This window comes from Anolis carolinensis, chromosome 4 (assembly GCF_035594765.1).
Source record: "Anolis carolinensis isolate JA03-04 chromosome 4, rAnoCar3.1.pri, whole genome shotgun sequence".
Classification (NCBI taxonomy): domain Eukaryota; kingdom Metazoa; phylum Chordata; class Lepidosauria; order Squamata; family Dactyloidae; genus Anolis; species Anolis carolinensis.
This window is the reverse complement of record NC_085844.1, coordinates 102,637,712-102,654,701: the sequence shown is the minus strand read 5'-3', so window position 1 is coordinate 102,654,701 and position 16,990 is coordinate 102,637,712. Positions and strand designations below refer to the sequence as shown.

Here is a 16,990-nt window from a genome sequence, read left to right as displayed (position 1 = left end):
TATACATGAGTATAATGTCACAACTCCATCATAAGAAATGGTAAGATTTGTAGTTTGCTGAGGGTTTCATGCTCTTGTTCAGTGGTTCTAAACCTGGGGTCCCCAGTATAACGGCATCAATTGCCACTTTTAAGCCGCCCTGAGTCCCCTTGGGTAAGAAGGGCGGGGTATAAATAATTGAAATAAATAAATAAATAAGTTTTTGGCCTACAACTCCCAGAAATCCCAGCCAGTTTACCAGCTGTCTGGTAATTTCTGGGAGTTGAAGGTCTAAAACATCTGGTGACCCCAGGTTGAGAACCACTGCTCTAGTTGAAGGGAGTGTGCTAAAACTCTCTAACAGGGAATTTTAAGTACAGTATCACACCAAATGAGAATTCCTAGAATTCTTGACGAGGGACTCATGACAAAGTGGAAAAGAGATCAAGGTTCAGGATTGATACTATTGGATGTTGGATCAGAAACATTAGTGCCAAAATAGGGCGATCTAAAGTCCTGAGCTCGATTTATTTGTGTTCTGCTAGACTCACATGGAAACACACATCTTTCAGTTGCACCTGAGGAAGCATTAGGATAGTGGCTGAACTTGTCTGTATGTGCTAGAAATTGTCCCTATCTGTGGATCCAGATAAGCACTGCAATGCTTGCATTGTGAATCTAGATGTATCTCCTCATCCAAATTAGCTTCTTTTCATACTTGTTTTGTAAAGCTTTGGAAAATCAATATTGTCTTGTATAGTGCTAGATATCACAAAACACTACTTGTTATAAAATTGCAACCCATACTGCATTGGATTGAGCCATATTTTACTACTAGGTGATCCCAGAAGTCTTGACTCATGGCAAAATGCAGAGCAAGTTCATCAGAACACCAATGTCATTGCCATTACTAACTCCAAGGCAGGGGTAGGAATCATGCAGGTGTCATGATGTTGGACTACAACTCCCAGTATTCCTCTCCATTAGCTATGCTAAGGCTGCTGGGACATTTTAGTCCAAGAACATCTGAAGGGCCTCATATTTCCCCTCCTGATCAACAGAAAGAAACATTTTCTGCATTAGCTCTTCCCTCCTGGGAAAGTCTGTAATTCCAATTATTGATTTATTTCCCTCCTTCATGACTCCAGTGGGAACGATGCAATAGTACACAAATCAAAGTCAATTAATCTTCTCACAATTATGCAAGTGATGTGAGAGGCAGAAATATTTAATTGCTTCTGTCGCAGCTACAGTCTCATAATAAAAACGCTAATAAAACATTTCTTTGTTAAAGCTCAGAATGAAGTTTTGAAATTACCAGGAGGCCATCCTACTCTCTTTTTATAACCAATCCTTTACTAGAGATGCTTCCAGATGAAATTTTTACTATGTGGAACCATAGTGCTACATTAAAGCAATGCTAACTATCCACACCACTTTACAGACTGTCCAGTACTCCGTACAACACCTTGTATTCTGTTCAGCAATTACAGCATTGTAAATCAGTGTGGCATACTGACACGAGCATTGGATTACACCTCTGGAGACCATTCAGCCATGAAAACCCTCTGGGTGACCTTGTGCACATTGACACACACACACTCAGCCTCAGAAAACTCCATGATAGATTTATGTTAAGGTTGTCATAAGTCAGATATTACTTGGAGCAACAACAAATTGGAAATGGTCTCAACCATAGACACAATCAATTAAAAACAAAATGTTTTGTATTCATTCCCATTTGCTATTCATACTAGATGTAGATCTAATTTGCACCATTGATTCTATATTCCAAAACATCTTTGGTTTTTTGTGTGTATTTCTGATGATCTTTTGGCACAGGTAAGTTTGACTTACAACTTTGTAATTCACTAATTCAGTCATCATGACATTGTAACAACCAAACGTTCTCCCCAAACTTACCTTTAAAATCACATAACCAAGGACTGCACTGATTAAAAAGTAGTTATAGGTGGATGCAGGATCCTGGCCAATTATGTCTTACTTTATGTGATATATTCCTCTTATGTTTCCTTACAACAGCTCTTTTTTTGTGACAAGAAAATGGAATAGCTGCCTAATGACTTTGGAAGTGTACATGGATGGGAGAATGCCAATTAATACCAGGTGCTGGGAGCTATATTTCAAAGGAGGGAATTGGCAAAAACATGTCTGAGTATTCCTTGCCTAAGGAAACCTTTTGAAATTCATGGAGTCGATGTAAGTCAACAGGCAGCTTGCAGGCACATATACACACACAGTGATAGGAGCCTTCAATCTGGAGTCACTGTAGGACAGTTTCTTTTTTTCGAAAATTGTCATGTCTCTGAGTTACACTGAATGAGCCATCAAAAGAACAAACAACTAAGTCCTGCAATAGCGTCACCATTAGGAAGATCTTATAAAGTACAGCCAGCTCTTCATATTTACAGATTTAACTTTTGAAGATTTGATTCATGATGTAACAAAGTTTGACCAATTTTCTGTTTCTGGTTTAAAAGTGTTATTTCCTGTAAAATTGTGTGGTGTTTGAAAGTAGTAGTTACACTCCAAAACCTTCATTTTTTGTGGCTGCCACAAACTACATTGAATTGGTTGAGACGCTATGAGATATTCATAAAAAATATAGCAAAATGTGCTGCAGGATGACCCACAAAAACAAAGTTTTTGCAGTTTAATAAAGTTTTACCCTGTTTTTATGATAGAACCAGTATTTTATTTATCGTGTCAAAAGTGAATTTAGGGTATAGTTATAATGTGTTTTTTTTTTAAAAAAAAACATAAATAAAGTTAAAAACTTGGCATTATACTAAATTTCCTTTGACCAGAAGCTGGCCACTTGGAGTGCCTCTGGTGTCACTGTGAAAAGGTCCTCCATTGTGCATGTGGCAGAGCTCAGACTTGTAGTAAGTAGTCTATGGTTTGCACTTCTCCACACTCGCATGTTATGGACTCCACTTTGTAGCCCCATTTTTGAAGGTTAGCTCTGCATCTTGTGGTGCCAGAGCATAGTCTGTTCAGCACCTTCCAATGAGAAGATGGCATTTATAACCCAGGAACAAAAATTGTGTTACATAGTGTTATTCATGGATTGGATTAATACATTCTCACAATCTCTAGATCCTCTGTTGTGACATGATCAACTTTTAAGTCACGCTGGAGCACCTAGAGATTCCTAAAGAGTGTTTTCTCAGGTAAAAACAAAAGTGTCTGTTTCATTTGCATTTCCAATTTCATAGGAATCTTGTGCTCTTAATCCCTGCAAAAGCTGAGAGCTATGCTATTCAATTTTGGAAACCATTCTGCTGAAGCGGATTGTATAATTAATTGGTAGAATCTGAGCACGTCCATGAATAAACCCTATGCACCCATGCTGGGATCTGAACTGTCATAATTAGAGGACTTGATCTCACCAATCTACTATCCTACTACAGCTATGTTAGCATAGATAATGGATACATTCGGTTCTCAACCATCGGAGGGACTTCACTCTGGCACGATGTCATGTCCTTCCATCAACTGTACTCGAGGGCTGATACCGGAAGATCCCCTACTCAGAGAGACTCTGCCCCTGCGATTCGAGTCAAATAGAAACAACAGAACATGTGCTCCTCCAGTGCCTGTTCTACAGGGAAATTGGATCCAGACTCATCCTGCCTTTATTATATAATTATCCAGGCCATTCAGGACAATTTTACACCAACCTGCTGCTCTTAGATACCAACCCAGTTATAACCTACAATACCACCAAGTTTTGTGTAGCAGCATTTAAAATTTGCCAATTGATGACCGGATCCAACAGCTAACAATCCAACTGTCAACTAACTGAAATGTAAATCAGTTATTTTCACCCCAGTCCCCCAGACTTGTGCCCTGAATGCTCATACTCATCCATCAATCTCCCTCCCTCCACCCTCCCTCTCCATCCTTTTTTGTTCAATCACTTCTCTAAAGAGTTTTGTGCTTTACTCAACATACCCTTTTTTTTAGCTTTTTAGATTTTATGTACATGCTTTTATTAGACTGTACCCCACTTATGCTGTCTATTATGGTCTGTAATAAAGTTTTGATTTGAATACATACTGTGTTGAGCACCTTCAGAGTCAGTCTCTCTTCAGTAATGCACTTGAGTCGAATCACCATTCCATATTTTTGTAGATCCTCATAACCCCACCTTTCATCACTACAGCAGTTCTGTAAATGTATTATTGTTTTTATCCTTACCACCATTGTGCAAATTCAGTATAAAAAATAGCAAAAAGCAATGATATGTATAGAAGAAAAGACAGTTGGCTTGGGAATAGCAAAAGGGTGGGGGAGGAAGAAGAAAATTCTACCTTCTGATGCCATACTACTGCAAGCACAGAGGCAGAAGGGACCTATTGCACCAAGATGGGAACATTGCAGGATGGGGAGTTATTGATGGGTTGTGCCTGTTAATATTTAGGGACATGAGGTGGGAGGCACAAACCAGTAGAAGGACGCACATGGCCTTGTGTGACCTAGCTGCAATGCTGTTTTGCTTACCTTGCATGATAAAGCCACTCATGTTTCCTGTGCTCCATAACCGCCTTGCATGTTTGAGCCAACAATAAGGAAAGGCATCCAAAGGACCAGGAAAAAAAGAACCTTATACCAATATCTGCAGTCAATAACAAGTATAAACTTCCTTTTATGGTTGCCTCTACACACTCTCTTTCCACAAGAAATGATGATTGATGATTGATGATGATGATGATGATGATGATGATAACTTTATTTTTATACCATGTCTCCATCTCCACAAGGGGTCTCGGAACGGCTTGCATGGGACGAGCCCGGTCAACATCATAGAATATGATGCCTATGTGATGAACTTGGAATCCTGAAAGATGTTCATGAGTGTTTCAATGGCACTTTTCTTTTCTATACTAATCTTCAGGGATTTTAAATGTTTCCTTTAGAGGGAGCTCTTGTACAACCAAGAACCCAAACAACCAGGTTTGCCATGTAGAAAGCAGTAGTAAGAGAATGTGACAACCACTTACAACTGACATTATGCTGTTTTGACTTTCAGTGTCTTTCAAGAGAGCCACATCAATGGTTGCTGCCTCCTTAGTTTTGCTGATATACTAGAGATGATGGTCTGCCAAATCCAATTATAACACCCAGTTTAGTTCTTTCATGGGTGTTATAATACCACTGGAGATTTTAATTAAAAATATAAGACTTCACAGAGATCAAGTCAACCAGTGCTTGTTTATTTGGAAGCAATTTTTTACTGTGCTTTGCAGGTCTTCCATGCAGATAATATTACACAGGATTAGGGCCCTTCTTTATAATTAGGAAACTGATCCAAGTATCTTTCTGTAGATAAACTTTTGTATGAGGCAAGGAGGTTATTCTAATTATGTGGTATAATCATTAGTTCTTCTTCATGGTGTCTGTGAAATTGCATATATGGATGATCCGTGCATGCGCCGTGCAATTGAGAACCTTCTAGTTGTGCTTGTACTTGTACATGATTTTATTATAGTTGTGTTCCATATTTTGGGGAACGGTGATGGAAATGTTCTTAAATTTCAGTAGGGCATTTGAAAATTTGAAACTGCCAGTGACTGATTAGTACTGGGAGTATATTTCAGATCAAAAACCAGATGCAGATCTTATCAAATGTGTGCCAGCAAAACTCACCAGATGTTTGTCGGCAAGAATATAATCAATTTGTGGAAAACATCAATTGCATATGTAGCTGCCCTGATAAGTTGGGTACTTACCCCCTCAGATTTTGATTGCTTCTCTTTTTATTGTGGAGCTATACAAGTGGAGAAAACTTGACAGTGGAAATAATACAGTACTTGCAAGTTCAGCAGTTCCACTGTAAACTGTTGGGTCTTGATGGGAATGGATTAATGGCATATGAAATGTGTGATTGCATGTTTCCAAACCACAAGACCAACACATGATGGCTTATTCATCTGTTATCTTGGCCTGATTTTGAAAGGTCCCATGATGCTTCCAAACTTTTATTTGGAAAATTCATACAGTGTAATTTTACACACACACACACACACACACACACACACACACACACACACACACACACACCCAATGAAAGCCCAGAGGCAGAGGGCTTGTAACCCAGTAGGTATACATACCATTACTTTTTGAGGCCAAAATCCAAATGCTAGTCCCAAGTACAGCAGATAGACTGAACCAGTTGCTGAATGGGACATATATTTTTTCACCATTATCATTTAAGTCAGTGGTTCTCAACCTGTGGGTCCCCAGGTGTTTTGGCCTACAACTCCCAGAAATCCCAGCCAGTTTACCAGCTGTTAGGATTTCTGGGAGTTGAAGGCCAAAACATCTGGGGACCCATAGGTTGAGAACACTAATTTAAGTTAACCTATTCTAACCCCAGACTTAGCCTTAACTACCTTGACATAACAATCCTATATAGTTCTATTATTTTTTTCTATTTCTCTCTCTCTCCTTTCTTCTCCTTCCCTCCATTCCTTAAGATGCCAAACAAAAGAAAACAGGGACACATTTTCCATTTTCTTCCCACTTGACTATGTCTATAAAAGTCAGACACAGTGGCTTTGTTCAGATACAGGCGTACTTTATTTAACAAAGCCATTGATAGTGAGCTCCTTTTTATAAAACCTATTTAGATCTGTTCACCCTCCTACCTTTCCCCCCACTATTCATCTTTTATTTAGTTGGACATTTTCTTCTAGTCCACATTGGTTTCAGGTTGCAGCAATGTGTCTGCAGTAATCAATGCAATATACAAAGCCTGAGCTGGAAAAGAGATGCATTAGAGTCTAACCCAGTGGTTCTCAACCTGGGGTCCCCACATGTTTTTGGCCTTCAACTCCCAGAAATCCTAACAGCTGGTAAACTGGCTGGGATTTCTGGGAATTGTAGGGCAAAAACATCTGGGAAGCCACAGGTTGAGAACCACTGCTCTAACCAAGTCTGCTGTAGTCAGGTGCCTGCCTACAACAGCCAAAATAAACAGCAACTACCTTCAGAATCCCTTACTAAACTTGTTTGTACAGCAAAAATGGGAATGCATGCAAGCCTGCGTCACCAGCTACCCCCTATATGTTTTTTTTTTAAAAAAAAACACAGATCTGTCGGCAAAAAGGGAAAATAAAAGAAATACGAGGCAGTGAACAAAATGGCATTTCTTGTCAGAAGCCATCAAATGATCTCCAGAAGGTTCAAAATTATACAAGGCTAAACCAACTTGGCTCTTTCTTTTCTCATGCGCATATTGTTAATTCTGAATGCAAGGTTCGTTGAAACATGTTGAACTGCTTGTCATTCTTGTACTCCAGAAACCTATCTTTATTCTTCCCATGTTATTTCTACCTCTAGTATCACATTTCCTATTTAACATGTAATGCCCAGGAACACATCTACTTTGTTAATTGAGGTGTATCTGTATCTGAAACACACGACACATACCATGTTATGGTTGAGCCTTATGGCTCCGATACTGGGAGACGTGGTCGTAAGACTCCTCGGGAGTCAGACTCTCTTGAGGAGCGAGAAAGGAACGGCTGCGGGACTTATTTGCAGAACCAACTGACGAAGACTCCTTTGAGGGTTTTACCGAAGGAATGGAGGAAGAGATGGCTAGCTCAGAGGAGGATGACATGGAATGGACTCGTGTGAGAGAGGATCTGGGTGCCACTGGCAATGATAGTGTGGGAGGCGACTGGCAGCTTGCAGGATTAGACCCGTGGACAAGCTGGAGGGATGGGACGGGATCCACAGCTGGGATGCTGTGGGGTGTAGTCAAAGGTGTTTTAGCTCTGATGAGGAGGATGATGATGAGGCACCTGGAATTAGGGTAACAGCTGACAGCGATGAGGAGTTGTAACTGGCATAAAATGGGGTTTAGAATCCAGGGCTAATTGCGTTGGGCAAGGTAATCTGGACGAACGCTTGGGCTCTTGTTGGGAACTTCCTGAAGACGGGTGTGATTCGTTTGCTGAATACGTAAGTTACCAAGGACACTGGGCATAGACGGCGGGAGGAACTGTGTGGGCTTTTCCTGTGCAACATGTGTTTAATCTTAATAGCTTGGACCTCCATCGTCTTTTTGACGGACACTAATTGCCTACTCTGGACTGACTGACTGACTGACTGACTGACTACGACCTCGGACTATCCCTTCTGTGGCTATCGGTGGAACTGGTGAACTGAAGACATCTGTACCTGGCTTTCGACCTCGGACCGGATTGAGACCCCGCTGACCGCTGCTGCCCTGATTGACGTGTTTGAACCCGGAGTTTGTTTGCTGCTCGGAGGAGTAACATCTTAGTTAATCAATCACAGCTTTTGGGTAGCAGAGAGGAATCTGCTGCCAGTCATTTATGTTTCTTTGAATCTTGTTTACCAGCTTTTGTTTGTTTAAAGTGCCAGGCTGAATTAAGCATTTTTGGTTTAACCCGGATTAAACTCCAGTTTAATCCGGTTTACCTTTTGAAACGTTTTTTAGTTTCTTTTCCTCTGAAGGCAAGTGTTTGCCTAGCCCTTTGTCTTTTACGGGCGTTTTTGGTTCTGTAACTTTAATAAACTGTGTTGAATCCTATTTTGGTGGCGTTCTGTCTCTGACATACCATGAGTTAAATTCCCCTCGCCAATTCTGTTTTTCTGTGTGAGAATAAACATTCTGTCAGAACTTTAAATGTCATCCCTGGGTGTATGCATATATTGATTTCTGCATCTTTTATATGCACATTGAGTAACCGAGCCGTTATACCAATATATTGCTTTATTTCTTGGTAGTAGTAAATTAAGGCTTTATAGTGAGACACATAGGACAAGCCAATCTAAACATGAAAGCCCTTTTGGAACCAAGTAGAGTTATCCTTTTCTACTTAGCACAATCAGCCAAAATAACTTTCTTTTCTAAAAAGAAAACAGACTTAAATATTGTTTGAGCTCTTCTTTGAAATCTCAAGGCCCAGTTTAGATCATAACCATCTTCGCCTTAGGACAGTAAGCATAGGCTCAACTCTATCTTTACTGTGAACTAGGGACAGTGAAAAGAACATCTGACAAAGTAAGATAGCACTGTAGTAAGTAGCCATTCCCTAAATGGAAAAGGAAAATAAATGTAATGGAGGTTCAGTTGTATGTTGTTTCCTAGAACAATTTGCTTACAAGCACCCCATCATTGCTTGGCTCTTTGACACACATGTTCAATTTGTTGTAGAAAACTGAAGATGTTAAATGAAATAACAGACATGTATATGTGCGGAAATAGTTAATAGGGAAGGCCAAGGATGGGGGTTCCAGATGACATTGGACACCAGCTTCTATTCTCCCTGCCATTAACCATGATGGCTGAAAGGACAGAATCTGGCATTCAATATGATTTGAAGGGCTACAGGTTGCCCACCCCTGTCTTTCCTCACTTTCTTAAACTGTGGGTCCCAATCCAAAATGGGATCCCTTTAGTTCAATGATGGGTCATGAAAAATTTGGCAACAGTAAATGGTTTCTCATTGCCACTGCTGTTTTAGACATTTGCACAAATCTGTGCAGTGTTTACAATGGACTCTGAAGAAAATACTTCAGCTGTAGCTCATAAGAAGGGAAAATCTGCCTGTTTAGCTAGCCTTGTAAATGCTGATTTTTTAAAAATCAGTAACTATTTGTTGGTTATACCTATTTTATACACCAATATATCCGAGGTCATGTAAAAAATTCCTGGGGCTAAAAGAGGTCACAAGTGGAAGTTCTGAGCTAAAGAACTTCATCTCACAACCATTCCCACTTCAGTCCCACTGAATGCATTGAAGAGAGTTTAGCACATAGTTGTATATATAGTCACTGCTGTCATTGAGACTTAATTGAGACACTTTGATAGCTCCATCCAACAAGTGAGTATTACTACAGTAGATCATCCTTTTCTTTGTTTTTAATACAAGGATTTGTGCCCCACGTTTGTGGTACATGAAGAAAGTAATCTGGAAACAGCACAGTTACTAGATTTCTGTTTCTTTAAGAAAAAAATCAAACAAGCCAGAGTGTTTGCTTTCCCATATCACTCTACAAGAGATGTTTTCAGCATCTGAGCTTTACTCATAAAGTAGTTGTCAACTGCACACAAGGGAATCCACCTGAAGATATAATCATCCATAGCTGGTATTCCTATCCAAGGACAGACAGAGAGCCAGACATAAAGTAGGGGAACATTTGCCAAAAGACACAGTATCCATGACACCGTCACCTGTAAAGAAAGGAAGTCGGGGAGGAGCAGAAAATGTGCCTAGCTTTCCAAAAGCAACTTTTAAAGTTAGCTTTTTGAAAATCTGTACACTAATACCATGAACTTTTTTGATCCACTATTTCTACCTACTGCATATCATCACATCCCATATTATTAAAAAGTGGCAACGTGAATATGGACATGTTGAAGTGTATATGTTCTTGTCACCATCATTTAATAACAGGAGGGGATTATCACACTCATTTTTTCGTATTTGTTTGGGATTTTTGAACCAAACACTCATAGCAGGCCCACTGTATGTGTCTTTAATTTATTGAACAACCTTAATAATTCAGAATGAGGGTTATTGTTTCCCTTAAATGCAAACACCTTCCTCTACAACAGTGGTTCCCAACCTTTGGGCCTCCAGGTGTTTTTTTTGGACTTCAGCTCCCCAAGTTCCCAACAGCTGGTTCGCTCGCTGGGATTTCTGGGAGTTGAAGTCCAAAACACCTGGCGGCCCAAAGGTTAGGAACCACTACTTTACAACATGCAGCCTCAACAGAGTGCTTTTTAGATCCTTCATATGGAACATGTGATGTGATAGAACAGGATTGAAAGCTTTGTGCTGTGAACATCCAAAGAGTTATCTGTGAGGAATGTTATCAGGGTGAACAAAAAGAAAAAAGGAAAACATCCCACTGGTTTAGCAGTCTGGAAATCCCATGCTCATAGGATACTGTTGCAATAGGACCACTTTTGTGACTAATGAGTATCCACAGAGGGCATTGCCCTTCATATTTGTAATGGCACAGATATCAATTTTCCTGTCAGATCAGTCTGCTTTCTTGAAATAAAGTGTAGAGTATCCCAAATCTCTGTTCCCCAAGGCTACGACCTTAAAAGTTAATTGCTTTACTGTCTGGAAAACACTGCTTGCCTCTGCCTCCCCAACAATGAAATGTTACAATCCAGCTGAAGTTGAGGCTTTTCTGACAGCACAAGCCACTGAGGGGGAAAAGAACACATGATGCCTCTTTTTCTCACAAGAGACTAATATGTGGACTTCATTACTGAAATCTACAGTTCCCTTTCTCTTCTCTTTAGTAATATAATAAGATTTCTATTGTCCAATGAGTTCACTGACTCTTAAAATAAATGCCTCCATGCAACAAAGGTCTGTTTTCCTGTCGATGGGGGTAAAGGAGATTGATAACTCTCCTTCCATAACTCTCCTGCTAGTGATTTCTTGGGCAATAAGGAATTGTAAGAGGAATCATGCTTCTGACTATCACACTGGAGGGAGGTGAAAACATACATCAATGGGACAACAGATTTCCTTCGTGCACAGTAACTAATGCCTGGTGGCGCAGTGGGTTAAAACCTTGTGCCGGCAGGACTGATGACTTGAAGGTTGGGTTGCTGACCTGAAGGTTGCCGGTTTGAATCCAACACAGGGAGAGCGTGGATGAGCTCCCTCTACCAGCTTCAGCTCCATGCGGGGGCATGAGAGAAGCCTCCCACAAGGATGGTACAAACATCAAAACATCCAGGCATCCCCTGGGCAATGTCCTTGCAGACAGTCAATTCTCTCACATAAGAAGTGACTTGCAGTTTCTCTAGTCACTCCTGACACACACCACAAAGTCAGGCTGTACTAAAGGGAAGCCAAGCCAGGAAACCCTACTGAGCTCAGCATAATGAACATTGAACAGTACCTGTAATCTTGACCCTTGACTGTGTTGGCTAGGATATATGGTAGTTGAAATCCAACAACGTTGATATACTTAACAAAATACATTAATGTCTAGTATCACAAAGTAGCTGATCTAGGAACATGACCTTGCTAATAACATTATAAACAAATGTTGAGTACTTCAGAGCACTTGTCTCCCAAAGAGCCTTTGTCTTAACTTTGTTCCTACTGTATAGAGTAAGATACAGGCAGCACTGTCAGTGCTAGAGAGATGGGCAAAAACCATGCAGTTGTTGTGCTTCAATTGTCTAGACATTGTTGGGCTCCAACTATCAGAAGCCCTAGTCAGTCTAGCCACAAATCCATACTATAAAGAGCTGTAATCCATGACCAATTGGAAGGCCAAAAGTGCCCCATCTCTGTCTTATGGATTCTCCACTTGGTCACTTGAATGAAACAGAAAGATAAGGCCAACAAATCCTGAAGTAGTGAAGAGAGAACAGAATTGCCAGCTGTAGTTATTTTAGCTTGATCTGCTTTTGAACAGTAAAAGAATTTTGAAACTCAAAGCTTTCTGAATAATGGGAAATCCATATCCATTTTAAGTGAACAGTGGATGAGGAAAGAAGATCTCGAATAGAGTGTTCAAAAAACTACTTGATATTGATGTCAAAGGACATTATGTCAAAACTGATGCTCTTTCCAGATAAAAGAAAACCTAGCCACAATGAGAGTTAAAGGAAGTTGACTTAAAACACTCCTCCTTTACCAGTAAGTTCTTGATAGGACTTCTGAGAGATAATGAAGAAGAGGGTAACTTGTTGAAGATAACTTGTTGAACACTGAAGGTCATGTGCAAAAAATTGCACATGTCAAAAGCTATTTTGTAGCACTTGTAACATTGTGATGGTCAGTATATCCGCACACCTCTAATATATTGTACTTCTGCTAAGATGGTATTGTTCTCTGACCTATAATTTTGGCACCAAAAATGTAAAAGCAAAGCAAAAAACAAAACAAAAAAACAAAAAAACAAACAAACTTGGACAAGCTCTCAAATGACATAATGGGCTAAGATATGACTGTTCTAATTCAGCTAAAGGTAACGTTGGCTTTAAAAATAATAATGAGACTGGGCATGATTAACATCTCCCATTCATTTCAGCAGTACCTGGAAAAGAAAGACTTTTTTGGATTACAGCTCCTACAGTTTATTAGCTTCCATTCTGGGAGTTGTTGTCTAAAAAGGTACATTTTCCAAGCTTTGGCTTTCAATGTGACCTACGCACAATTCACACTCTCTGGATCAGGACAAAATGACATTTGACAATAAGGACAAATTGGGATTTCTGTTACTTGGCTTCCCTTTTCTGAATGCTACATACAAACCACTCTCTTGTCTTCAGCTATATCACAGGGACCATAAGCTAGAGTTATAATTTCAAAAGAATAAGTCACTGGCACTCAGGAGATTTGAACAAGGCCATTAGGAAGTATTTAAGGACTCTTAAGTCCCACGTTCCCTTCCCTGGTACAAAGAAGGTACAGTTATTGAATACAAACAGTCAAGGCACATATGCCCATACAAACATTTCTAATACTTTGCTTTCATCAACAAAGAGTTAATAGTTGACTTCAGAAAAAGGCAGGGTTGGTGTGCTCTATGATGCAGCGCTTACAATGGCGTTTAACAAACCTCAAAGCTTCCACTGAGATTTCACAATCCTGTACATTGAGCATCTGTAGATCAAAGCAGTTGGCAGCCACAATCTGCAGGCCTTGTCCAGTGATGCTTTCGCAGGACTTCAGGCTCAGTCGTTTCAGGTTGAAGCAGTTCAGAGCCAGAAACTCCAAGCCAATGTTGGAGACCAGGGGGCATTTCCCAATGTCAAGTGACTTGAGTTTTGTGCAATTTTTGGCAAGGTACTCCACTCCATGGTCTGTGATGCCCTCACAGCCCCGCGCATTGAGGTAGCGCAACTTGCTGCAGTACTTGGTGATGTATCGGATGCCGACGTCAGTGATGCGGGCACAGTGGGCGATGCTGAGGTACCGGAGGCGGGACTCCAGCTTTGCAATCTCACGCATGCCGAAATCACTGACAAAGCGACAGTCGCTCACACTCAGCTCCCTGATGAAAGTGCAGTAAATCATCAGGTAACGGAGGCCTTCATCAGTGATGCGGATGCAGCGGCGTAGGTAGAGGTGCGTCAATTGCGTGCAGTGGGCAGCAATGGTGTGCAGTCCTTCATCCTCAAGGACAAAGCAGTCACTCATGTCCAAGTAGCAGATAGAAATCTGTTTTCCATGCATTGGGGACAACTTGATGGAAGCTTCACGAGTTAAGCTGATGCACGTCACTTTGGAACAACCTAAATTGGGGTGGGGACATGGTGAAGAAAGGAAACCAAAGCAGTCAGTTGTGCAATCATTAGGCCATTTCCTCCGTTAAGAAAATGACTGAGGATGTGGAACATTTCATGCTAAACTTCCTAAAAATGAACAGGAAAGGCTCCAAAACTATTCCGTCAGCCCAGGTTATCAATTCATTGGTTCAACTAAGAATGGTTAAGCTGAGGAGTGTAGGCCAGATCCACACTTTAACTGGTATTTTTGGTGGCCCTGCAGAAGTCCTTTCAAATTTGAACAAATGGAGATGAAAAGTGGACAATAATTTCTCGGTTTGCATAAAACTACAACGGAAGAGAGACAGAGAGGATAAAAATTCAAAAAGGCACAAGACAGGGATGCCCCCTATCCCCACTAATCTTTATAATGGTTTTAGAGATTCTATTGAAGAACATCAGGAACAATAATGACCTACAAGGCGCTAATATTCAAAGTATAAATTACAAAACACGAGCATATGCAGATGACATTATCTGTTTTATAGAGGAACCAACCAACAAGGAGGAGAAATGGCTAGCAGTAATTAAAGAATTTGGAGACCTTGCAGGATTCAAAATAAACTTAAGTAAAACAAAAGCCCTTCCAAAGAATATAGATAAGAAGAAACAAGATTGGATATCCCAAAAATTAGGAATAGAAATAACCACAAAATTCAAGTGCTTAGGAATAACTATAACCTCAAAAAACGGCCAACTATTAAAAATAACTACGAAAACACATGGAATGACATAAAAGCCGAGCTCAAGAATTGGGGGGAAAAAAACTACAACTAGGTCTTCAAGTTACATAAAATGCATATATTCCATGTTTCTTTCTTTTTTCTCTTGACTGTAATTAACATATAGATTGAACAGCCCAACAACAACAAAAGATTCTTGGTGTCTTGGCTGTTAGGCCTGTTCCTGGGGTTATTTGGGGTGTTGATTCAGAAAGTTGCATTGGATAAACCACATGGGCTCTAGTTTCTTAGATTTGGTTATCATGGTTTTCTATGGGTGAACAGATGGTGGCTGGTAGATGCCATATGTTCTGTATCTCAAAAGTGAGAGCTTATAGTGGACAACTAGTGCCATTTTTGGAATCATAGGTCAAATATACTCTAGTTGAAGTTGACTCCACTCCTCCTATGCCAGTGGTTCTCAACCTGTGGGTCCCCAGATGTTATGGCCTTCAACTCCCAGAAATCCTAACAGCTGATAAACTGGCTGGGGTTTCTGGGAGTTGTAGGCCAAAACCAACTGGGGATCCCTGGTTGAGAACCACTGTCCTAAGCTGACTGGCCTGCAGAATGCCATCTAGCTCAGGCATGGGCAAATGAAGGCCCAGGGGCTGGGCACTTAACTTAGGCCCTCCTAATTTTCCCTGTCCTCTCAGCATAGGGACATGGTGGCCATCCGCATCCTTATGCAGAAAGTACAAGGGAGGAAAGCAGACAGCAGCTGAGAGCCCTCTGGAGCACTCAGCCACAGCATGTCTCATGAGCGGCACAGTTCTTATGCCGAGAGGACAGCCCAAGGAAGGCACGCAGCAGCGAAGAGCCCTCCAGAGTGCTCTTGGCTGTCACTTGTTTTGTTCTCCTCCCTGTATAATGTCTGAAGATCAGGGGGGGGGGAGGATTGGGGCAGTTGCTGCATGTCTCGTTTTCCTCCTGGCATAAGGATGGGGTGAGCAGCCCCATCCTTATGCCAGGAGGACAACCTGAGGATGATCCAGGCCCTGCCCTGCCCCTCCCTGCCCCACCCTCTCACAGGCCCTTTCACTCCCAGCCCGATCATCTCGGTAAGGCCCACAATGCGGTCCGAAGGCAAAAAGGTTTGCCCACGTCTGATCTAACCCATTTTGAAAATGGTAAGATGCTGCAGGATGGGTTTTCTCCATGCTGAGTAGGTTGAAAAATCATTGACCATAGAATTGCCCTGGAGGTCTAGAGAGAACATGTTTCTAGATCCTCTAGAGTAATTCTATGATATTTAGAGCTCTTTGTATATAAATGAAACCATGTTCAACGAACTCATGTAATAAGCAGGCCTACTGTATTTCAAGAAAGGTTTCCTGTCTGTGTCTTAAAATAAAACAATCTTTCCCTGTGGTTACAGCTGTTTTATCTGTCCCAAGTAATAAAGATGTAAAAATATGCAGATTCATTGCAGAATTTTTCCACAAAGGAAATGTAAGGGATTTGAAATGGAAGGAGAAAGTTTCAAGTCAACTGAAAGAACCTTGGCCAGCTTGTGAGATAATGGTTTGCAGTCAAATTTACAGGTATAGGAAGCCCCAAAGACTCTAAGGGCTTGATTTTTTCAAAAACAAAGGGAGGAAAAAAGAATTGTGGAAAAATCTGAGTGCTGCGGTTTTGACAGGAAAGTTTTTCTTACCAGGATGCATTACTGAAGAGAACCTGGAGTGGCTCTTAGAACCAAAACAGTGTGAATCTAATTAGGCTTGGGAAAATCCTCAGCCAAATATCATTCTTTATTCTAAAAACATTAAATACTTATAGTATGAATCAGGAAAATCAAATGCTTTCAAGTGCAATAGCAAGTGCGGGTCTGATGATGGTTACAGAATGATATATTGGGGCCGCAGTGGCTCAACAGGTTAAACAGCTGAGCTGCTGAATTGGTGGCCAGAAGGTTGGTGGTTCAAATCCATGGAATGGTGTGAGCGCTTGTTGTTAGCCCCAGCTTCTC

General features: G+C 40.8%; 1 protein-coding gene across 3 annotated transcripts in view; it reads right to left on the bottom strand.

Moving 5' to 3' along the window:
- Positions 1 to 8,734: 8,734 nt before the first annotated feature.
- Positions 8,735 to 16,990, bottom strand: part of fbxl7 (F-box and leucine rich repeat protein 7) — a 206,541-nt gene continuing 198,285 nt past the window's right edge. For all 3 annotated transcript variants that reach the window (XM_008108854.3, XM_008108855.3, XM_062977597.1), the window contains exon 4: positions 8,735 to 14,263. In XM_008108854.3, the coding sequence (XP_008107061.2) occupies positions 13,527 to 14,263 (737 nt within the window). In that variant the 3' untranslated portion in view covers positions 8,735 to 13,526. The remainder of the gene's footprint in view (positions 14,264 to 16,990) is intronic.